Consider the following 26,353-nt stretch of genomic DNA (forward strand, 5'->3'; position numbering starts at 1 on the left):
AGACAGCTTCTTGCTACACCTTGCCCTCCATTGCCCTTCTGTCGTAAATTTCAGCCGGCTCCACTACACACGTGCCTACACGCATCTATGTAAATCACGTAGTTAGTTCAATTCTCCTGTAGAAGAGATGAGAGTTGTGATGTTTTCTAAAATTTGCTAGTGTACAATTTAGTTTGACATTCACTCAGATTGATCATTTTCAACAGAAAGAGAAAAGAACTCTTTCTCAGTAACATTTGAAACTTGGTTCTTGATAACATTTAGGAGTGTAAGCACAACTGCTACACTCCAGACTATTCCCACTTTGCCCTCACAGAGAGCCCAAGACAGCGTGACATCAGTAAACATCAAAGGTTTGACATGGCCTAACAACGTGTAAGCCCAGTTCAGAGATTAACATATGTAATCAAGACCACTTTCAAGCTAATTGTAACATGAATTAAGAATATACAGTATGCTGTGATTCATGCGGTAATGTATTTTATTGTTTTTGTTTCACATTTATGCTATCACAACTTTATTCTCGAAATGAGGATTTTGGAAAGGTCAGATATTTATTTAGAATTCAGGATGGGAACAGTAAATCAATTTTTATGCATATGTTCTGTCCATCCATAATGATACTTTTTACCAGAGAGAAGGAAAGGGCAGGGGGTGGTTTAAAGGATTCTCAAATGTTCTACAATAGCTAAACCCAGTAAATCCTACAGTACACAATAATGATAAATTCTAGAAAAGGAAGGAAACGCGCACTTTAGCCAGGATTTGAACCAAATTACATTAACGGTGCTACTCGGCTAACATGGCCTGGAGACATATGAAGTATGTTTTCTGAGTAAGGGCCTTTTTTTTTTTTAATAATCCCATAGTTAACGCGCATGCCGCAACAAGTGTATGCGCTACCTCCTAGCATCCTATGCGATCAAGCAGGCGTCAGTTGCATCTTTTAAATGTTCAAGATTATTGAATCGCTCGCTGTGTGTGAGATATCGTCTGTAATACATTTTTTTGAGTGCAAGAAACACGTCGGCTACAGACATTCATTGTCGGCTTTGTGAGGTGTATGGTGATAATGTAATGAGCGAAGGTAAAGTGCGAAAATGGGTAAGAGAGTTCAAACGTGGCTGTGAAATTGTTCATGAGGAGGAACGCTCAGTTCGACCATCTGTGATCACAGAAGATTTGATGACTGCAATTGACACAAAAATTCATTAGGCCAGAAGATTCACGGTAACCTCTTCTTCTTTCTTCTTTTCCTACCACTTTTTCCCACACCTGTGGGGTCGTGGGTGCGAACTGTGTCGCATATGTGGATTTGGCCATGTTTAACGGCCAGATGCCCTTCCTGACGTCAACCCTATATGGAGGGATATAAGCTGTATTGTGTGTTTCTGTGGTGGTTGGTAGTGTGGTATGTTGTCTGAATATGAGGAGGAGAGTGTTGGGGAGGACACATACACCCAGTCCCCGAGCCAGAAGAATTAATCAGAAGCGATTAAAATCACCGACCCGGCCGGGAATCGAACCCGGGACCCTCTGAACCGAAGGCCAATACGCTGACCATTCAGCCAATGAGTCATGATAACCTCTCTCTCAATGGACTTTCCTCAAGTATGTTGGTTTGTACTGTATAAAATTGTGTCTGGAACCTAAACTTTAGAAAATTGTGCTCTCGATGGGTACCCAAACTCCTCACAGAAGACCACAAACGAAAGAGATTGGCCAGTTCCATCACCTTTTTGACTTATGCCCAAGAAGAGGATGACGTGTTGAGTCATATTATCACAGGAGAGGAAACATGCGTATCCCATTTCACCCCCTGAATCCATGCACTGTCACTGGAATTGCAGCACTCAACCTCTCCTGTCAAGGTCAAGGCCAAACGCAAAGGAATGCTGTCAGAGCGCAAGATAATGACAACTGTGTTCTGGAACAGGTGTGGTGTTTTGCTGGCAGTCTTTATGCCAGGAGGAACGACGATCAACGCAGAAGCCTACTGTGCAACCTTGACCCAACTCCGACGTGCGGTTCAGAACAAAAGATGCAGCATGCTGACAAAGGGAATTTTGCTCCTTCACGATAACATAAGGCCTCACACTGCTGTCCAGACTCAGGAACTGATTGACTCTTTGAAAAACAGCCCTCATACTAGGTTAGAAGATAAATGATGTAGGGTGGTGGCCTTAATTAAGGTACAGCCCAAGCATTTGCCTGGTGTGAAAATGGTAAACCACGGAAAACCATCTTCAGGGCTGCCAACAGTGGAATTCGAACCCACAATCTCCTGGATGCAAGCTCATCCAGGAGATCCTGGGTTCGAATCCCACTGTCGGCAGCCTTGAAGATCATTACTTATATTAACACCTAGGTACTTACATTGTTCCCCATGAGATGCTATCATGCCATTAAGACAGTAATTAAAATTGAGAGGACTTTTCCTCATGGTGAAACTTACAATTTGTGCAATAATTTACTTAATTCTTGTCATTTCCAGCATTAATTTTCAAAATGCTAGACTTTTTAGCAAAAATATACTAAAATCTTATACTTCTTAGCAGTAATTTAATATACCAATCATCAGTCAGTCATCATTCTTATATTATGATCTTATGATATCTTTGGCACTAGCAGATTTACTCCTGCTTAGCTCTTTGGGAGGAGTGGATATGGTCAATACTTGTGTGTTTGGGTGAGTTTGCTAATAGGCCTTGTCTCTTCTTGTTGCCTGATCAGATTGATTTTGTGACTTTGACGGTTAATTTTGATGACCGATTTCTGCAATGGTTGTTACCTTATGGGTATATGTGGTGTATTAGATAGATAGATAGATAGATAGATAGATAGATAGATAACGCCTTTATTGGTGGCGAAGTTAGGGCTCAAGGCCCTCTCTTACACTTAACCACTAGACGAGTATACATGTACATAACTTATACAGTACTTACAAATACAAATAAAACAAATAATATTAATAGCAAAAACAATAGTAATAATATTAAAAATGACAACAAAAGAATCCTTAATTTTAAAATACACAAAGTAAAATCCACTGCAATAATCCGTTCATTCATCCCATTCATTCTTTCATTCACTCAACAATTATCCAGCAAGTCAGCAGGATCTACTCAACAAATACTCGCGGCACGCCACTTTAAACTTTCGATGAGAGGGATTGTCCCTAATGTTCGCAGGTAGCAAATTCCATGCCCTGGACGCAGAGATTATAAAGGAGCGGTTGTAAGCAGCAGTACGGTTTACAGGTATGGTAAGAGAGGAGCCAGATCTCGTATTGTGGTCATGATATGAAGAGAGGTAAGAAAAAGGCGAAGAAAGATAGTTGGGAGTATTAGTGGAAAGTATTTTGTGCAGAAGTGATAACATGTGAAATTCACGGCGCTGGTGCACTCAAAGCCACGACAATTCCTTATAATATGGTGATATGTGAGCATCATATCGCAGATTAAATATATATCTTACGCAGCTGTTGAGGCTCCGGTCGAGTTTCTTGTTACTGTCGCAGGTAATTTCAGTCAACACAGTGTCACAATAGTCAAGTATAGGTAGTATAAGAGAGTGAATTAGTTGTACTTTAAGACGAACCGAGAATGCATTGCAGAATCGCTTCAGAGGATATAAGCATTTGTGTACTTTATTACATGTGCTTATTACCTGTTGAGTCCAATTTAGGGTCTCAGTCATAATAATTCCTAAGTTAGTCACTGAAGTAGAGTAGGGTATGATTTCATTGTTTAAAATTATTGGAGAGATGTCCCGTTGCTTAAGGGAATATAGGTTTTTACTGGTACCAATAATAATAACTTGAGTTTTATTCGGGTTTATTAGTAAACTGTTTTCATTTGCATAGTCACTAAGATGTTTTAGGTCGGAATTTATTTTAGTAATTGCAGTATCTATATCGCTCGGTTTTGAATGACAGTAAATTTGTACATCATCTGCGTACACTTGCATTTTGCAGAATTTAAGAGCTTTCGATATATCATTAATTTGGATGATAAATAACAGTGGTCCCAGGACCGACCCCTGAGGGACACCGAGGGTCTTACTTTGCCACCCTGAAGTCATATTTCTCACTGTCACACGTTGCCGGCGATTTTCAAGGTAAGAGGAAAAGAACCGAAGCGACACACTATTAAAATTTAGTTCTCGAAGTTTGTGCAGTAGTAACTGAGGGTTGACAGTGTCAAAGGCACTACTGAGGTCTAATAATGTCAGTACAGTCACTTCCCGTTGGTCCATTGCACGTCTAATATCATCTGTCACTCGTAGTAAAGCTGTCGCAGTGCTATATCCTTTCCATTCCTTGTGGGAATGTTTGGTGTGATTTCTGCCAGTTTGTTAGTAGTGTTTATAAAAGTTTCTTGTGTCGTAGGCTCTACTTCCTTTGGTTCATCTAAATTAATACTTTTCCCTTCTGTCAATTTCATTAATTTAGTTATGCTTTTTTTTTTTAATGATGATGGAAGCCATTGGTTTTAGTGATACAGGGGCACTTGCTGGGTTGGAGGAAATCGTCACTTTTTCATAAAATATGATCTCTTTCCTAGCAAGGAACCTAAAAATTGTGCTCTTCACAAGGCAGCTCGGGCAGTAGTTGAGTAAAGAGAAGCAGCTCAGGTGTCGGTTACATTCTAGAATGCCGATTCTAGCCTTGCTAAGGACCACAGGACTCCCAAATCCAATAAGTATCACCGCTTGTTTGGCAGCCCTCACAGTGCACGGTGCCTGAGCGGAGGAGTGAGAACAGTCTGTGACGTCATTGTAGTTACGGCAATTACCAACTTTATATTCCTGCTTCATAATGTCCATAAAATATCGAGTAGAATTTCCATTGGTGGTTTGTGAACCTTAATTATACACATAAATTATTATTTGACTGGAGCAAGCAGACAGAAACAACTTCATTTTGGGAGGAATGTCTTAATATTTATAATTTTAAACTAGAGATATAATAAAATGCAATAAAATTTACAATATTAAGGGTCACATTACAAAATAACTCTGTTCAGCCAGGAATAGCAGCATATCATATATTTACAGTATGCATTTAAACTCTGTAGTCGGATGGTACACCGTAAAGTTAAAATATCCTTATCCTTGTGAAATGATCCTGATAGACTGCCAGTTAATTCTTCAGTCTCCAACTGCTTCAAGTTCTTAGTCACTGTATTCATGGTAAATGACAAATTCCCCCATATCAGGAACAATGAAATACACTAGCGACACGAGTGATACGATCTTGCCACATAAAACACAAGGAGACATTCTGACAACTTTATTTCCTCAATGGATATCATTCTTCCATCTTAAAGGCTGTTTTCGAGAGTCTCCCATTGAACCAACATCAGGACTGTGGTAGATAATATGTTTTGAGCACTTTGGAATTATCGTTGATCTAACTATCCTTAATATCTCATATTCTCCAAACCATTACAACGTGTAGATTAGGTTGCCAGACAACTATAGATCATTTTTAAATAAGCATGAACCAAGTGCTTGTCTACAGTATAATGCTTGTCTACAGTATAACTCTCAGTTGTTTCGATTTCACAATGTGTTAATGTGCCTTTTATAAAGAAGACTTGAACTTAGAAAAAATAGGACTACAATTTTAGAAACACAAGAGGTTTTTTCCTAATATCCTTTGAACACGATCAATAGATGTTATCAGACAACAAACATTGTAATTAACATCCAGATAACTTTTATCGTAATTCTCTTATCTTGTGACTGTACATAGTGTCCTAATGTAGTGTTTACTTTGTATAAAGTGTTAATGTATTTTTATTTGTTAAACATTGATTTATAAGACGGAGCGTACCTAACCACATGATAATATTTTACTTTAATAGGTGCCAACACTAGATATTCTAATGAATTAATTTTAAAGACTGCTTCAAGAACTCCATTCAATAATTTGTTCACCTGTTAGTAATAAGACAGACATATTGTATTTTAATTCATACTCTTAGCTATTAAGATGTTTCAACATGAGAATATCGGGGTCCCAATAACATTTGATTTTGAATATGAAAGTTAGGCTGAAGATGCCACAACTAGGGCGAAACATGTCCCAGTTTGAGTGTTAATTAATTTCGTGTGGCTATTTCTAGCCGAGTGCAGCCCTTGTAAGGCAGACCCTCCGATGAGGGTGGGCGGCATCTGCCATTTGTAGGTAACTGCGTGTTATTGTAGTGGAGGATAGTGTTATGTGTGAAGTGTGAGTTGCAGGGATGTTGGGGACAGCACAAACACCCAGTCCCCGGACCACTGGAATTAACCAATTAAGGTTAAAATCCCCGACCCGGCCGGGAATCGAACCCGGGACCCTCTGAACCGAAGCTTAGTACGCTGACCATTCGGCCAACGAGTCGGACAGTTTGAGTTTCATGTATTAGTTATAAACATTCTTTTGAATGTATTGTATTGAATAGGTTGATCATTTTAATAAACTTAATTGTTTTAAGATAATATATACAATTTTCAATACGGACCACCATGAAGCTCATTACATGTAACATACCACTTATTCGAGCAGCTCATCTTCTTTTTCCCAAGTCTTCCCAGCCCAAACTTTGCAACATTTGTGTAACGCTACTCTTTTGTCAGAAATCACCCAGAACAAATCAAGCTGCTTTTCTTTGGATTTTTTCCAGTTATTTAATCAAAAAGGTAATCTTGGTGAGGGTCCCATACACTGGAACCATACTCTGTTTGGGGTCTTACCAGAGACTTGTATGCCCTCTCTTTTACATCCTTACTACAGCCGCTAAACACCCTCTTAACCATGTGCAGAGATCTGTACCCTTTATTTTTAGTCCCATTTATGTAATTACCCCAATGAAGATCTTTCCTCATATTAACACCTAGGTACTTATAGTGATCCCCATAAAAGCTGATTTTCTTGTTTTGGTTGAACGTGTATGAACTTTATATCACCATTTCATCTTCTAACTACAATAGGCCTGCTTCATGAAATCACAGCAGTTACCCTTGAAAACTACCTTACTCCCATAGCTTTTTCTTATAAATATGTTTAGGACATGTATTCATGACAAGCTACCAGTTCCATATAAATTCTATGGCACAGAAAAATAAGTAGTCAAGAAGTAATCATAGGGTATTATGTCCCTCGCTCCATAGCATCTCATCAACTTCGTAGTTGATTTTTAAGAAAAGGAGGGCATGATTTTGTACATCATGTTAAGCAAATGAGCAATATCCACTAATAATTTAATTAATATATAGAAAGATACAAACATATAACAGGATAAACACAGTGATAAATCAACATGAAGTCCTGTGTTCCTATTCTTTTATGTATTGCTCATCAGAAATAATTATTTCACTGGAAATGTATTTAAGTATTTGATATCTTCCTCATTCCAACAAGAAATGGTTTTGAAATGTATCGTTGATATAGTCAGGCAAAAAAACCTAATGGTCTTGATTATATAACCATTCAGTTATTCCAAAGAACACTAATAGCATGTAAGTACCATTTTATTTACAAACATTCTCACTTGTGATACTCTTGTTACAATAATTATCTTCGAATGGTGACGTAACTTAAAATATGACATTCATGACAGTGAAGGAAAGTGCATTTAACAATTATGCTTCTCATAATGCACTTTTTTTTTTTTGTATATGTAATTCTCAGATAGACATGTTTGACTGCACTTACGGATGATCACAAATATTCTGAAAACAAACCAAAAAAATAATCATTTCCATCGAAGGAAAAAACAGAGTTCACCGACAATGATAAAAGTACCAGACCTAAGTAAATGAAGCACAAAAAGCATTACAAACTACAAAAATTCAAAAACTGAAAGGCAACTAACAAAACTAAAACTATGTAGGTAAAAATGGATAAAGAATCCTTCAAAACCATAAGAGACAGATGTTGTAGATCCTTGAGTGTGAATCCCAGCATCTTGAGGAAGGAGCTTGTGATCTTAAAGGAGGTTACTCTGGCTCCAAAGAGCTACTTCCCATATGTATGCTGGCATGTGGGTGGGTGGTAAGTAACTTTCTTCTCCTCATCCACCAGTGATGCCTGTTGTATATGCTTCTCAAAATGTAATCTGGAATCCAACAGAAAACACTTCTTTACTTTGTTGTTGATGGCAACAGTATCTACACACTTATTTAAACCATCTTCTACGATGCAGTGAACTTCCTTGTACACTTCCAATTGGGCTTTCCTTAGAGCAGTTTTAATGTATGAATGTACTTTGTGATGATAGTTATTTCTTTGTAACTCACCCTTTGGACAGCGACCCAACACATGTCCGAGAGTCTGCTTCTTCACAACTGGGATAGCGACATTTGGTGACCGTACCGGAACTGCTCTTACTTCTGATGTATTACAGGACACTTCAATTGCATTAGTCCGCTTGGAAGAAGGAAGGCCTCCCATGTCATCCATGAAGTAGCCTTGGGGCTGGGCTGAGTTGCTCAGATGGTTAAGCACTGGCTTTCTGAGCCCATTTGGCGGGTTCGATCTTGGCTCAGTCCGGTGGTATTTGGAGGTGCTCAAATATGTCAGCCCCATGTCGGTAGATTTACCAGAACGTAAAAGAAGTCTTAAGGGACAAAATTTCAGCATCTCGGCATCCCTTAATACTGTAGAAGTGGTTAGTAGTACATAAATCAATAACATTATTATTAATAACCTTCAGATCATCTTTGTACATTTCTTCTTGTCCTTTACCTTAATGTGGAAAATGACACCATCTCTCAAAACATCTCTGTTGATGCTCATTCCTCAAACATCAGTTTATAGGGGAAAACCTAGCTGTTGGAGAGCATCTTGAATGGTGAATTGAATGAAAATGGAACAGTGAATATATTGGCTTATATTTATCTACTGCATGTGTGCCAACAATCCTGTGTTGAGGTAGAGCGAAAGGTAAGGACAGTGGACTCACCCATTTGTGAACACAATATGTGTTGGCGGTCAGGTAGCAGTATCGTCCGAGAAGGTCCTCGGCAAATCTTTTGTGGCGTGAGAAACTCTGTTCTGCATTGCACAATGTGACAGGGGTATTCACAAATGCTGCTAACTGTTCTGTAGAAAAGGACTGTTCTGTTGGTGTTGTGGGTGCTTTACCTTCTAGAAAATCTACAATTTCAAACAGTACATTATACCCAGGACTTTTGGAGAGAATGTTTGTTACTTTCTGTTTCACTGTTTCTCCTAAAACCCCTGGAACTGTTTTTAGAGTGGACACAGTTTTGTTAAATTTTGCAAATGACTAGTGTAAAGGAATCCCAACTGCTTCCAATGATGTAACAGCTTTAAGAATACAAAGAAAATTAGCTGCTACAAATGAAAGGTTACTTTCTAATTCTTTGCTTGACAATGTTTGATAGGCATCTCAATAGATGGTGCTCCATTAGGACATTTGATGCCATACAATCCATGAGTTGGCCTGAGACACCGGATTAGCACATATGACTATGCTTCACATTCTGAGAAATACCTGGGCATCAGAAAAATTGTATCACGATAGGTTCCGCATGATTTGTCGGAAATGCAGAAATGATTACGATACGATGCTGTTCGTAACCACTTGGAGTGCTATGAGCGCGAAGGAGAGGCTTTCTTATGCCGTATCATTACGCTGGATTGTCCGACTCGTTGGCTGAATGGTCAGCGTACTGGCCTTTGGTTCAGAGGGTACTGGGTTTGATTCCTGGCCAGGTCGGGGATTTTAACCTTCATTGGTTAATTCCAATGGCCCGGGGGCTGGGTGTTTGTGCTGTCCCCAACATCCCTGCAACTCGCACACCACACATAACACTATCCTCCACCACAATAATACGCAGTTACCTACACATGGCAGATGCCGCCCACCCTCATCGGAGGGTCTGCCTTACAAGGGCTGCACTCGGCTAGAAATAGCCACACAAAATTATTATTATTATTATTATTATATTACACTGGATGAGACATGGCCCAAAATCATACGAGCTGCAACTGAAATGCCAATCAAACGAATGGTATCATTACAGGTCACCATGAAGGTCGAAAGTTCGTCAGAAACCCAGCAGTGTGAAAGTTATGGTTATTCTTCTGTACGACTGTGATGGTGTTATTCTAACGCATTACATTCCTCCACAGCAGACAATCAGTGTGCAGTATTACTGTTCACTTTTGGAACACAATCTGCGACCAGCTTTGAGAAAGAAGTGGTGACACTTTCTGCTGAACCCACCCATTTGGCATGAGAGCATTCGGCCGCATATAGCGCAGGCTGTGGCTGATTTGTTTGGTCAATGGGGCTGCGGATTGCTGTACCATCCACCATACTCCCTGGACTTCAGTCCCTTAAGACTGACATTGTGTGAAGCAATTGTAATTTTATTGATTACTTGTTGAAAAAGTAATTTGTAATTATAACTGAGTGCAGTATTTCTCAGGTACTGTAATTCAGCCCAATTCCTGTACTTTTCCTGTCACTGCTTATAACTCCTACATTGAATATGATTGAAATGGGCATATAGTGAATGATTAAAAGATACTTCAGCCAGTAGACGCAGAGTGGGTCTCGGCTGGTCCGTGGTCCGACGGCTCTGCACTCCGACCGGCCAACCAAGCAGAGGAGAGTGGCCACAGCTCTACCATGGCTCAGGAGAGAGAGTGGGGCTGGTCCCTACCGTCAGCTGTCCTTAGAATGGTTTTCTGTGGTTTTCTGTTTTCCTGCCCTAAGGCGAATGCCGGGACACTTCCTAATATAGGCCACGGTCGACAACTCTCTCATCTTCCCCGCACATCTTCTTCTCCGATACAAATCTCCTGGTCTGAGATATGGTATCACTGTTTAAGAGGCCCACTTCGTCCTTCAGGGGAGGAATGAAAACATTTAGTAGTAATAGATATTTGATATGAAACAGAAGCAACCTAGATCCAGCAAAGCTACACCGAGTTGCAGTGATTGTATTATTAAACTACATTATCATATGTAAATGTACAATTTGAATGACTGTATTTTTATTAAAATTTCATAAACACTTGTAAATAATTTTTAGCCAATTAATTTTATTTCTACTGATATGTATGTCGATTCCTATAAATAACCTTGCTGTGGCTAGTGAGTTGGCTGTGCGATTCAGATTGCATAGCTGTGAGTTTTGCATTCAAGAGATGGTGGTGTCATCCATTCAGTCAAATCCGACCATCGGCGATTCTATAAATTAGCGTTCTCCAAGTTGTCCTGTTCCACACTGCCTCCTTTGGTTGTTCCAGGGTGAGGGTTGTGTCTGTTTTAATGGTGTCTAACCAGAGTCCTCTGGCGACCTTGTCATCTTGCACCGCTGATCATTCCTAGCATAATTGTTTTTTTCCAATGCATCTGATCACATAAGGTGGCCAAAGTAAGCTAGTCTCAGATTCATAATCTTACCAACCAATGACATACGGGGCTTGATGCGCTCTAAAACTGCCTTATTGGTGATTTTTGCAGTCCATAGTATTCGTAAGATTCTCTGCCAACACCAGAGCTCAAAAGCATCAATCTTCCTTTTGTCTGCCTGTTTCAGCGTCCAGCTCTCACATCCATACATGAAAGGTGGAAATATAATCCGATTGACTAATCTGTACTTGGTAGCCAAACTGATATCTCTGTTCTTCCAGATCGGGGGCATAGTCATCATAGCGATACGTCCAAGCGAAATCCGTCTTTTGATATCAGGATGGCAATCGCCACTTTGACTGATTTTGGCTCCTAAGAAGATGAAATCCCGCACACTCTCTATCTCTTCCCCATTTAGCTTTAGACAAACTGTACCACGCTCATCCGTAGTCATAACTTTGGTCTTTTAAATATTGAGATAGAGGCCAATTTTTCACTTTCATCATTGAGGCGGGAAATTAAAAGCTTTAGATCTTCTTGTGTTTCTGCCAGCAAGGTTGTATCATCAGCATATCTCAAATTGTTTATAGTTCTTGCTCCAGTCTTCACACCGATGTCGAGTTCCTCTAAATTTAACTTCCGCATAATTATTTCTGCATACAGATTGAAAAGGAATGGTAAAAGAATGCAGCCTTGACAGACACCTTCTTCAATTTTAAACCATTCAGTGTCACCATATGGTGAGCAAACTGCTGCCTCTTGTTCTGTATAAAGCAAACGTATCAACTGAGTCAGTTGTAAGGGTACCCCCAACTCCAGCATGGCTTCCCATAGACTGTCATGTTCGACACAGTAAAGGGCTTTTCTGTAGTCAATAAAACACATGTAGATTGTTTTCTGGTATTCGCATGCTTTCTCCATGATCCACCGCAAATTAGCAATATGATTGCAGGTGCCACGACCTCGACGGAAACCAGCTTGAACATCAGGTAACTGAGCTTCAACAATAAGTGCAAGACGTTTCTGTATGATTTTTAGAAGAACTTTGCTAGCATGTGGAATCAAAGCTACAGTACGATAATTAAAGCAGTCACTGACATCTCCTTTCTTAGGCAATGGGTTAAAGATTGATCTTTTCCATCCCCTTGGCCAGGCGGTACTTTGCCATATCTTCTGGCACAAAGCAGTGGTAGCTACCAAAGGGACAGGCTTTAGCAGTTCAGCTGGGATACAGTCGAAACCAGGAGCTTTATTATCTGGTAACTGTTTCAGTGGCAGATTTAGAGGCATGTAAAAGATCCTGTGGGACTAAATTCCGGCACCTCGGCGTCTCTGAAAACCAAAAGTAGTTAGTGGGACGTAAAGCCAATAACATTATAATTACCACTTTTAAAAGTACATACCAGTTTTCACACTCCTCAACACTTGCTTTAAACCCATCCCCTAGGCTGTTTACATTTTTATTTGCCATTTTTTATTGATCATAATTGCTTTTTAAAAATTTCCCTATGGCTCTCTTATCAACCATATCAACTGTCATGTTCGACACAGTAAAGGGCTTTTCTGTAGTCAATAAAACACATGTAGACTGTTTTCTGGTATTCGCATGCTTTCTCCGTGATCCACTGCAGATCATAGTCCTACTTTTACAACATTCCTTTCTATCACATTTATTTTAACTACAACAAAGGCAGCTTCATGATCACTTATACCATCTGTCACTTCAGTTTCTCTATAGAGCTCTTCTGGTTTTATCAGCACCACATCTAGAATATTCTTCTCTCAAGTTGGTTCCATCACTTTCTGATTCAGCTGTCCTTCCCATATTAACTTACCATTTATTGATCATGCTATTTTGTCGTTCACATTTCCTTCCCAGTTTACATTTGATAAGTTCAGATTACCCACTACAATAACATTTCTTTCTGTGTTGTTCCCCACATAGATAATTATCATATCAAATAATTCCACGTCAGCGCCAGCCTTACCAGGTCTGTACCCCCCAAAAACATCAAGTTGCCTCTTATCTTTACGGATAACTCTTACACCTAAAATTTCATGTTCCTCATCCTTAACTTTTTCTTAGCTTACAAATTCTTCTTTCACCAGTATGAATACTCCCCCTCTTATCGCTTCTAACCTCTCTGTATGATAAACACTCCAGTTCCATGAGAAAATGTCTGCATCCATAATGTCATTTCTCAGCCATGATTCAAATTCCTATTACAATATTTAATAAATATCTATCAAATCACTTAATTCTATTCTTGACTGTTTCTGGTCATGAACAAAATGATCCTGGTACCACATCCTCCCTATTTGCCCCACATGGGATCCAGTGACTTCTTCCTTTTTCCAGGACTGAAAATGCCGCTGAAGATGTTATGATTTCAGTTGTTGAAGAAAATTCAAACAATCACAGTGCATTTTGAACAACACTCTGTGAGATACCAGTAATGACTTTCTAGAGTGCTTCTGATCATGGGAGTGCTGCTAGAATCAATGACTAGCCTCAAAATGGGACCACTTTGAATCTGAGAATGGCCAATAATGTCTAAGGTACACAATGAACTGTTTATGAGATCTGTCTTTGAATTTATCCACTTGATCTCTTATCAGAGCCAACAGAAATTGGAAATGTGTGAACCTCCTGCAGAGGGTATGAGATCTTCTATTTTTCCTCTTTACATGGCTGTACACTACACTCTAGTCTTAAATGAAAAGTGAACTATCAGTCTACCTATCTATTTTTCTATTTGCGTGATTATGAAAAATAATAAATATTTTTTGTGTTAGTTTCTATGCTAATTTATCACTAGTAATTATTTATAATTGTAATAGAATATTTAATTTATTGTTTGTATGAAATTAATTGCTTTCTTTTTGTATTCCAGGTGATAACAAACAAAATGTGATACTGTGGATGGATCATCGAGCAGTTGCAGAGGCTGAATTAATCAATGATTTGAAACATCCTGTGCTGGATTTTGTTGGAGGAAAGATCTCTTTGGAAATGGAGACGCCAAAGTTATTATGGCTAAAGAAGAATTTAAAGGAACAGTGTTGGGATAAAGCCGGTTTATTTTTTGATTTACCAGACTTTTTAACTTGGAAAGCCACTGGTGCAGAAAGCAGGTATAATAAGTTCTTATCATTTAGATAGGTCAGTGACAGAAATAATTAATTTGCAAAAGTAAAATAATTTTTAAAAAAGGTATATTCACTATCTGCTGTAAGGCATAATAGCAAAAACAAGAAAAGTATAATGAACCTAGGATAATCTCGTCCACCCACTTCTACATTTCCCTTCTATCTTGCCTTCTGGGATCAGTTTTCAAAATAGGCTGCTTTTCTCTGTTTTGTGAAGGCTAGCATTTTGCATGATTTTTTGGCACACTGAGGTGCCTCTTAATTGGTGACATGCTGTGATTCATCCACACTTCAGAAGCCTACAGTTGGTTCATTACATTCACCTCTGTGTTATTATGGCTATTTGTGTACCATTATTACCTGAAAAAACTTCACTACACTCTTGGTTTCCTCCATTCCCATCAAATTAGTCTCTTTGGATTTGTATACACCAGTTCTATACACCTCTGGAAATTTTCAAGTGCAAATGTGTGAGCACCTCCTGTGATTCTACCTGAATCTTCTCAGGTGGACATGGCAGACCAGTGGACAAGGTCAGGTCAGTACATGGTGTGTTCTTGGGAGCCAGGTACTGTTGAGCAGTGAGCAAGGTGTCATGGTACAGAATCCAGTCGTGATGAATGTTTGCCCTAGCTGCCTTATCATCACACAGTAAAAAGTAGCTCTAAATACTGGTGGAGGCTTCCAGGGCCAATGTTAACTGACAAGCGTTGGTGTTTTTCTCGATTATATTAGGCCATATAATGGTGTGTGGCCTCCGAAGAGAACTTGGTGCACATCTTTTGAGTTGATATCCTGGGTCGACCTGTGCATCCTTAAGGATGGTGCTCTGTGTAAGATGAAATCTAATGTTGAAGATGGCACAAACACCCAGTCCTGGAGCCAGAGGAAATACAGTGGAACCTTGATTCTCCATTTTTGGAGAGACCACGGAAAAAAAACGTACAACACGGGAAAACGGAAAATCCGGAAACGAATGAACCATCAACAATTTGGCTAAACATCACAAAAAGGAAATATGTATACGGTACTTATAATCTTACAAACACCCCTAAACCAAACCAAACTACAGCCCCAATGAGCCTTCCGCCTACGAGGCGACTGTTGCTCAGTTTGAAGGCCTGCAAATTACGAGGTGACACATGGTCAGTGTGACGAATCCACTCGGCCATTATTCCTGGCTCTCAAGACTGGAGTCGCCATCTCACCATTAAATAGCTCCTCAATTAAAGGTAATCATAGAATGAGTGAAGTTGGAACCAGCCCTCACATCCAGGTAAAAATGTCTGACCTGGCCGGGAATCGAACCCAGGCCCTTCGGGTGAGAGGCAGGCAAGTTAGACCGCGGGGCCGGCTTCAAAGATTAATTTCCGGTACGCGACTTAAAAATCTCGAAATTTTACATTCAGTTTTACTGGGGAAACTTGTTAGTTTCGTCTGAAAACTTCTTTCAGTTCAGCAACTTTGATCAGCCAAATTCTTCGAAAAATCTAATACCCGTAACGCCAAGCCATACAACAGTCGACCACAGGTAGTTTTTATTTAGTTTAATTTCCGGGTTGAACCGTGTTGTTGTCTGTACATCACGGTTCAACCCGGAAATTAAACTAAATAATTCATCACACCATGGAAGCTTCACCTCTAAGATACAGGTAGTTTTTAATTCTCTAATATAATAAAATAAAGCACATTAGATACAAATGCGTCCAACATGATGGCAAAATTCCTTTTTTTTTTTTTCCCTTATCTTCCATTGTAATTTGGTTATCGGTATACTGTTCGTAGTCAGTTTATGGAAATGTTGTACTGCATAAATTAGCCCTACGTCGACTTTTAAAGGTCATGTTGAACTCGAGAATATGGTTTTGAATGTAGGTATCGATTCTCAAGTTTTCAAATGCATTATATTCAATTCTGCCCGTCACTAATCACAATCAAATTGGAAAGAGAAAAAATATAATGTTGCATTCTGACAAGGTTGGTACTACTAGTTTCCCCCTCCACGTACCTTCCAATGATATTATATTGCATTATTTAATTGAAACAGAACCAGTTGTGGTAGCTGTTTGTCACTCAGGATGCGTTGAAAGTGGCTGGTGTAAATATTTACCCTGCACAACAATCATATAAACCGTTTGGTGAAAAATTTTATAAAGCTTTCCTTTTATTCTATACTACATATGAAGATACGGTATAAGATTTTATTAGGAAGGTGTTATGTATTCATAAACAAGTATATGGTTGGTGCTTTGGATTATTGAATCGTTTAGCAGTAAAGGCTTGCATTGTGGTAGTGGAACTGACAGTGAAAATGGACGGGAAAGTGACTTTGAGGAAGATTCTGATCATAATGGTGAGCCCGAGCAAGATATGGAAGACATGGGGGTAGAACCAGAACTGCCGGGTTACAACCAGAAGTGCCTGATTAAGGAAGGTCATTCATGTATTGCAAGGACAAGATAAGAAACTGGAATAAGTTATATCTCCATGGTACAAGTAGAATTGAAGCAATGTGTGCAAAAATGGCCTAACCCTCTTTTTTCTTGTAACTGAGAAAATTAAGGTTTTGTATTTGTCGCACAAAAAATAAAAATATTAGTACTGCACTACTTATGCAGTATCCGTTTTCTATTGGGATAAAAGTACACACCTCAAATATTTTACCCGCAAGATTCAAGAGCGCAGGAATAAAAATAATAATACTGTATTATCATCAATTAATCAGTTTTGCGATTGACAGTTCGTACAAGACACTGACAACAGCATATTACAGAGTCAATAAATAATGTACAAACGTTAATACAGGGATATTATTTGTAAGGTTCATCATCTTATGTAATCATAGGTATAATAAATGTAATGACAATTAGGAATTTCTGAGTTCAGTTCCCAGCTCTGCTACCAAATTTTGTCGACTGAAGGGGTCTGAAATATGGTTGCACCTACCTAATGATGTCAAATATTGAACAAAAGTAAGAGAGACACATACATCAGTGGCGTATACTGAGGGCTACCAAGGCTATCAGTGAAGCCCAAGCCTCAAATGAGAATGATGGAAATCTAAATCTTATTATAATGTAAGCATCTGACACATTCTTCCATTTACAAAACTCGAAAGCATTGAGAAAGAACGTCGCTCGTATTTCTGAAAGCAAGGCATCGGAGACTAACATCGCAGCCCAGGCCTTCGGCCCACTTCCCTCGACCCGCCGCTCAAGGCTTGCTGGCGAATGTCGGAATGGTGCCGGAAACGAAGGGATACTAACCTTGAGCTGTGCTAGGTTTCGGTCCATCAAATCGCCGCCGCTAATGAGAGAGACAGTGGTGGAAAGAGAAGGCCCAAAGACTCGTCCGGAAGTGTCCGAATTGATGGGATTCACCCATGTGGTGCAGTATCACGAGTTTGTTTTTGCATGTGCAGGAGATCTTATAGGTTGCTTATAGTTGGAAATTATTGGTATATTTCAGTTGATCTCAGAACAATTTTAGTTTATCTGAAGTTATAGTGTTTGACGTGACTGTGACCTTGTGATGTTACTTTTGTGAAATGGCTGAACCATGTGTAAGTTGCTGGATAAACCATTCTCGCAACTGAAATATGAAGATAAGTTGCTGATAATTAAAAATGGTAAGCCTACCCCACCTCTTACTAAGTTACAGTGTGAACAGGAAGAGAAAAACAAGAACAAAGGGTATTTCAACTTAAGTAAGTATGAAAAGTATTTGTGGTTATGTGGCTCATGCGAACCTCACAAACTTTATTGTTGGCCACGCTTATTGTTTGCAACTGAGATAATAATAATAATACCGGGCGAGTTGGCCGTGCGGTTAGGAGCGCGCAGCTGTGACCTCACATCCGGGAGATAGTGGGTTCGAACCCCACTGTCGGCAGCCCTGAAGACGGTTTTCCGTGGTTTCCCATTTTCACACCAGGCAAATGCTGGGCCTGTACCTTAATTAAGGCCACGGCCGCTTCCTTCCCATTCCTAGCCCTTTCCTGTCCCATCGTCGCCATAAGACCTATCTGTGTCGATGCGACGTTAAGCAACCAGCAAAATAATAATAATAATAATAATAATAATAATAATAATGTCCGCCTGTGTGGTGTAGTGGTTAGTGTGTTTAGCTGCCACCCCCGGAGACCCGGGTTCGAATCCCGACTCTGCAACGAAATTTGGAAAGTGGTACGAGGGCTGGAACGGGGTCCACTCAGCCTCGGGAGGTCAACTAAGTAGAGGAGGGTTCGATTCCTACCTCAGCCATCCTCAAAGTGGTTTTCCGTGGTTCCCATTTCTCCTCCAGGTAAACGCCGGGTTGGTAACTAACTTAAGGCCACAGCTGCTTCCTTCCCTCTTTCTTGTCTATCCCTTCCGATCTTCCCATCCCGCACAAGGTCCCTGTTCAGCATAGCAGGTAAGGCCGCGTAGACGAGGTACTGGTCCTCCTTCCCAGTTGTATCCCCGACCCAAAGTCTCACATTCCAGGACACTGGCCTTGAGTGTAGAGGTGGGATCTCTCGCTGAGTCTGAGGGAAAAACCAACCCTGGAGGACAAATGGATTAAGAAATAATAATAACAATAATAGTGCATAGCCACTGGAAAGGGAGGCTGATTCGTTGGCTACCATCTACATTGATCAGATGTTGAGTATTGCAGTAGCAGAGGCTAGGGCTTGTGAACCATCCTTAACACAACAGGCTACTCCGATGGCTATTAGCTGCAGCTCAAAACCCTTAAGGCTTGACGTTCACTAAACCAGCTATCGAAAATGGGTAGCCTAAGTCTAGTGATAGCCCATGTCTTGATTGTAGCATACGCCACTGACATACATACATACATACATACATACATACATACACACACACACACATACATACACACACACACACACACACACACACACAATGGTTTGCCAAGAAATTATTTTTCAGAAGGGGTATTCATCCTTCATTGGTTTTTGATCGAACATGATTTACTCTAAAAGAAAACTCGTTAACAAATATGGAGTTCAAATTAAAAGGAAATAATGAAACTCCTGAGCTTTATTGACATGTTTGCCACAATCAATCAAAATTACAAAATTTCTGAAGGGACATGGGGTTATGTTTTTCTGGCTGATGATGCTTACTATGTTTAAGTGAAACATCCCAATTTTTAATATCTGTATAATGTTTGTATCCTAAATATAAGGACTATGAAGTATTGGAAAGGTGGTATAATTTTCGTAAATTTTTATATTCTGATCTCTAGTACAATGGTGAGTTGGCCGTACAGGCAGGGGTGTGCGGCTGTGAGCTTGCATCTGGGAGATAGTGAATTCCAATCCCACTGTCGGCAGCCCTGAAGATGGTTTTCCGTGGTTTCCCATTTTCACACCAGGAAAATGCTGGGGCTGTACCTTAATTAATGCCACGGCTGCTTCCTTCCAACTCCTAGGCCTTTCCTATCCCATCATCACCGTAAGACCTATCTGTGTCAGTGCGACGTAAAAGAACTAGCAAGAAAAAACAAAGATCTCCAGTACGGTTTACAATGAGGTTTATAATTTGTAATGTAACAGCCAACCAGGCAAACGCAAAGAACAGATTTCTTAATCTCAAAGTTAAGGATAACAAAATATCTAGGGATATTACATTTTTAAAAGATTGTTTAAAGTATGGCCTGTTGCTCACGGTAAAAGTTTCTGTAAAATAAGTGACAAAACTTTTGTATAAAACGTTTTATAAAACATTTTACACAAACATATGTTGCACACGATAAAACTTTTGGAAAAATCTTTCTTAAAACTGCTTGTGCTCCCATCTGTAGGAGGAATATTTTTGTTTTTGTTTTTGATTTTAGCCTGTCTCCTGTATAATCCTGCCCCCTGTATAAGCCTACCCCTTGTGTAAGCCTGCCACCTGTGTTTTGTGAAAAGTACTTTATAAAATGTCATCTAATGAAGAAATTGCTGCTGCATTAGTGTCCATTATAGCATGTACAGTCGTAAAAAGGAAAGGGAGGAGAACTGCTAGAAATTATAAGGTTTGACCTTGGATCCAAAGGAGAAATGATGGGAAAGAATTGTTGTCATTACTCCAAAATGAATTGAGATTTGAGGATCTGGAATGTTATAAATATTCTTCGTATGAATGAAGAAACGTTTGAAAAACTACTACAGCTTGTTCGACCGAACATCAGAAAACAGGACACAAACATGAGACAAGCTATATCTCCAAGAACAAGGCTACAAATAACACTTAGGTTTCTTGTTACTGGGGAATCTTACACAAACCTGATGTATGCCACAAGAGTACCATTTGGAACGCTCTCAAGTATAATTTCTGAAACATGTAGGGAAATATACAATGCACTCATGAATGATTGCAGGTTAAAGTTCACTTTTTACTGTACATTATTTACATTCGTTCACAGTTATCTTTTATCTCAGCTTCCATTATAATTTTTAAAATTTCATATTTGGTTTGTAGTCGTAAAGTTTTATTTCTTATTTTCCACACTGAGCTGGAAATAAACCTGGCAAAATCATCATCATCATCATCCTTTTTGCACCTAAATGATTGCAACGCTGTAGCTGCAGAAGCTAAAACTGCATCCTCAGGGGATGTCTTCTTCCTCCTCTTTTTAGATGATTCCCCTGTAAAATAAAGATTTTTCCCTTTCAGTGTTTTATTGAGAATTTCAGAATTTGAACATTAAAATTAAATTAAGTATTGGTAGCTACTGCAGAAACAATACCTGATTCATTTGTAGTATCAAAATGTAGGCGTACATTCGATGATGTACTTGGTCCTGGTTTATTTGCCTCTTCTTCGCCCTCATAGACACATAACACATCATCTTTAAAAAGATCTGGTGTGCCTGCAGTCTCCTCTTTTGTTTCCTTTAAAAGAAAATAACATTAAATAAAATATCAATTGCAGGTTCCAAGAACTTCAGATGGATGGCTACAAATTGCAAGAGATTTCCATGAGAAGTGGAATTTTCCAAACTGTCTGGGTGCCTTGGATGGCAAACACATAACTTTTGCAGCTCCAAGGTCAAGTGGCTCACACTTCTATAATTATAAGGGCAGTACAGGCATTGTTTTGCTTGCACTAGTAGATGCACACTACAATTTCATATATGTTGACATTGGGACCAATGGACGAGTGAGTGATGGGTGTGTGTATCAGTCCAGTTCATTGTGTGCTGCAATGCAGAATACTACATACTACATTGAATGTTCCAAGCAATTTACCTCACCCAGAAAATGAAGTGCCTTATGTTATGGTGGCTGATGATGCTATCCCACTGTCCTGTAATATAATGAAGCCTTTTGGATACAGAGGACTGACTACGGAGCAGAAGGTTTTCAATTACAGGTTAAGCTGGACAAGATGTGTAGTTGAAAATGTGTTCGGAATAATGGCAAATGTTTTCAGGGTACTTTTAACCAAAATAGAGTTATCAGTGAACAAAGTAGAATCTATTACTCAGGCAACTTGTGCATTACACAACTTCTTAATTGAAGAAAACAGAGGGATATATTTACCACCTCATAGTTTAGATGAAGAAAACACAGAAGAGGGGACTATGAATTGTGGAATATGGAGAAGGGACCTGTCCCTAAGAAAAATTGACAGACAAGGTGGAAATAGAGTTGAACAGACACCTATAAACATTAGAAACCATTTTAAGGATTATTTCAGTGGTGTAGGAGCAGTTTCCTGGCAAGATCGGTGCGTACATAATTTTAGATATTAATCACAGTGCAAAATAAATAGGCCATGTGTGCTTGTAAGTATGTGTGTCTGAGTGTGTATACATGTAGGTCCTTTAAGGCCTATTGTAGTCTGCTGAAAACCCTGTGTGGTAGCAAATTTATGGCCTGTGTAGCCTGCTGAAACCCAATCTAATAGCAAATTTATCATTGTAAAATCTACCTGTAATTATTATGCTGGATAAATTATTAATTTGTTAAACGACTGTCATACTGTATTCTAAAAGAGTAGTAATAATATAATAAACTATGGGATAAAGCTTGATGGCAGAAATGTCAACTCACTCATCTCATTAATATAATGATCCCCTTGCATGTCTTCATTTAGATTGGAGTCAAGATTAGATTTGCTATTTCTTGCAGAAACATGATCTACAAGAAATAGCATCCTCTCATACCAGGCAAATGAAGGTTTGTAGGTGTCATCAAACCCCATTCCACTGTGGCGCATATATTTGTTCCTGCTATTAATATAGATATTTAGTCAGAGAAACATATTTAGTAATAAGTTTATAGTATAGTACAGTATCAAGTAATTAATCTGTGAAGTAGGCCATATGTATATAATAGCTTCGCAGTTCATATACACAATTGACGTATCGTAAAAAAAAAAATAATAATAATAAACATGGCCTATTTTAATAATACACCTGTAGAGATAGAACAGCAGTAGGAGTTTGGAGTGGATGAGAAATCTCTGGCCATAATTCGACAATCTCTTACAAACACCTTTCCTCAAGTCAAATTTATGGGCAAATTCTCAAATCCATTTGAGATAAAAATGGGTTTGAGACAAGGAGACAGCCTTTCTCCACTACTCTTTAATTGCATTTTAGAAAAAGTTATTAGGGAATGGAGGTTGAGAATGACTGAAAATGGAATGAAGAATGGGGTTAAGATAGGTTGTGGAAAAAATGCGATGATGTTGGACTGCCTTGCCTTGGCAGACGACGTCGTTCTTATTACAGACAACCGTCAAACAGCCAAGAAACAAGTTGAAGAACTACAAAATGTTGCAGTCAAAACAGGGTTAAGAATCTCTTTCGAAAAAACAGCCTTCATGGACTCTATAAAAAAAAAAGGTGACACGGACAGACTTGTTACACTGTATGGGGATATCCAGCGTGTGCAAAAATTTTAATACCTGGGAGAAATACTCACCCCCAATGGAGATGAAAAGGAGGGATTAAAGGAGAGGGTGAGAAGGATGGAGTTGGCATTCAGACTATGTCATGACACCTATAAGTCCAAGTCCCTCTCAATTCAGGCCAAGTTAAAACATTCCTGCACAGTGGTTAGAACAGATTGCCTTTATGGAGCAGAAACCTTGACGAGGATGGCTGACCCAGTCCTTGAAAAAGGAGAAAGAAGATTCGTACGAAAAATCTTAGGCCCAAGAAAGTTGACGAGTGACCCAAACACATTTGATTAAGATTGAATTTGGAGCTCTACAAGACAGTAGAAAGAATCATGACTGTGATGAGGAAAAGGAGATTTGACGTTTTATGGGCATATCAAAAGAATGAACCCTGAGAGATTGGCCAACAGGATACTTCTTCTGCAGGAAAAGTGGAAGCAGAAATAGGTATCAAGGAGGAGGATAAAAAGAAAGGACATCATTTAGGAAGGAGTTTGCGGGAATGAGGGATGCGTCTGAAGAGCAACGTACGAAGCCACGGAACATCTCGGTAGAAGAACGAGCAAGAAGAAGTCAAAGACTCAAGAATCTTTAGCGAGAGTGTAAAAAGAAGGGTGTCAGTCTGCGTGATAGAAGGAAGATTGTGTAAACGTGGCCCACAGGTGGCCGTATCGATAAATATATATACTAACCTCTCATTCGTGAATTGTGTTCGAAGCCCATTGATTGTAGCCTTCACTTCATTGGAATTTGTGTTTGGCCGTATCTCGCTAACAACGTCCGAAATTTTATTCTCAGCATCCCTTCTGGCATTCCTGTTATGATAAAGTGGTGATTTCACCGCGTACAAGCATGGATGCGTCTGGTATTCATCTGTAAGGACACTCACAGCTTCTTTCGACCACATAGAGCCAGCCATTTTTTATGTTTACATTGTGCTTCATGAATTGTGCACTAGATTGCAGAAAGCGTTAACATCGGCTTTCCTGATTGGTTCTTGCGTAAAAAAATTATTTTACGAAAATAGGACATACCCTATTTTATAAAACATTTTATAAAACTGGAAGTTTTATCAAAATTTACCAAATTTGACCATGAGCAATAGGCAGACAGTTTTATAAAACAAGTTGTTCAATAAATGTGACCAAAAATTTTACCGTGAGCAACAGGCATTAGTTTTTAAGACTTTTACAAAGGAAGAACATTTCATCTCCTTGTTTATACAACACCCAAAAGAAAATTAATGATATTTGGTTGAAAAATGAAATTAAAACACATTATAAGAATAAAATCACTTCTGAACTTGCAACTTTATAAAATTAATCTAGAAATTTCATTAAACATGTCCCCTTTAGAATGGGATTCTTTCTCTAAATTCGTTAATGACAAAGTGTTAGTTGTGATGAATAAGAAACAGGAAACTTTAGACAAAAAATTTGCGCTTCTTAAGGATACTCACACTAAAACAATCTAGTTTTTATGGAACTACTAGACCACACCTTTCTCAAATTAACATATTCCCAGTACTGTAAATTTGTCCAACATTAGTTTTTCAAACAGTGAAATGGATATTTTGAACAAGGCCATGAAGTTCAACTGGCCCAATTTCAACAAAACTGATGATCTTGTCAGCAGTATTGTTGAAATTGAATCCAATATCATGAAACTGCCTACTGAAAATCGAAACAATGTCAATTACGAAATAAAAAAAGAAGTTCCCCTTTTTGGCTAATGAACTGAAATCCAAGTCAATACCAGGTCTCAAAAAACAAATAATCGAGATAAGGAAGAAAATTAAAAACAATAATATAATCGTTACGAAAGCGGACAAAGGTTTGTGTTAACCTTGTGTTAATAAACAAAGATGAATATATCAAGAAAACTGAAGATTTCTTTTCTACCAGTACTTATAATATAGTTGACAAAGATCCTACACTTAAAATCCAACGAACTCTAAAGAACCTGTTGAAAAATTTGTCCATCCTCTTTCAGGAGCACGAATACCAAAAACTCACAATAATGAATCCCAGATTATCAATGGCAAAAATCCTACCTAAAATACATAAAAAAGAAGTACCAGTGCGCCCCATTATAAACAATAGAAATAGTCCCACGTATACAGTCCCAAAATTTTTACACCATTTTTTTAAGTAAACACTTTAAATTTAATAATGAAGCTTACATGCATGCATCTAAAATTAGGTTGCAAGATAATCATGTTATGGTTTCATATGATATTACCAACATGTATTTGAGTATACCCATGAATGTAACTATCAATATCATAAAATTCAATCTTTTGAAACAAAATATTTTAAGCAAATGTGAAATAGATGACTTAATCAATTTATTGAGATTTGTCCTAAATAATAATTATTTTACCTTTAATAACAAAATCTACCATCAGGAGGGACTAGCAATGGGAGACCCGATTTCTGGAATTCTCGCTAACATTTTCGTGGATAATCTAGAAATTAACAGGATAATCAACAAAATCAATGGTCTAAAATTTTGGATGAGATTTGTTGACAATACATTCGCCATTATTGACAAACATCAGAACAATAGCAATAACGTATTAAGGTTCCTCATTGACCTAGATAGTAATATCAAGTTCACCAAGGAGGACAAAATCAACAATTCATTGAACTTCTTGGATTTAAATTTAACCAGAGATAATGATAAATTTATTTTTCAAATTTACAGGAAACCTTCTGCCACTCCCTTGACAATAAAAAAATGATTCTTTACACCCTCAGTCACACAAACAGGCCACCTTTTACAGTCTAATTTATCCAGCATTAAATGTTCCACTCTCTTCTGTTAACCGAAAGAAAGAATTCAAATACTGTATATTAAAGAATCAGCTAAACTTAACGGGTTCAAACCTGATATGATTAATAAGATTATTGGTAGAATTTA

At 38.6% G+C, this 26,353-nt stretch overlaps 1 protein-coding gene across 3 annotated transcripts in view; it reads left to right on the top strand.

The window, feature by feature from the left end:
- Nucleotides 1–26,353, top strand: part of LOC136864728 (FGGY carbohydrate kinase domain-containing protein) — a 150,164-nt gene that overhangs the window by 9,783 nt on the left and 114,028 nt on the right. For all 3 annotated transcript variants that reach the window (XR_010859364.2, XM_067142072.2, XM_068226399.1), the window contains exon 3: nucleotides 14,276–14,516. Coding sequence is in view for 2 of the 3 variants with exons in the window: in XM_067142072.2 (XP_066998173.1) it covers nucleotides 14,276–14,516 (241 nt within the window). In the remaining variant the exon portion in view is untranslated. The remainder of the gene's footprint in view (nucleotides 1–14,275; nucleotides 14,517–26,353) is intronic.

Source organism: Anabrus simplex, chromosome 2, assembly GCF_040414725.1.
Source record: "Anabrus simplex isolate iqAnaSimp1 chromosome 2, ASM4041472v1, whole genome shotgun sequence".
NCBI classification, from domain to species: Eukaryota; Metazoa; Arthropoda; class Insecta; order Orthoptera; family Tettigoniidae; genus Anabrus; species Anabrus simplex.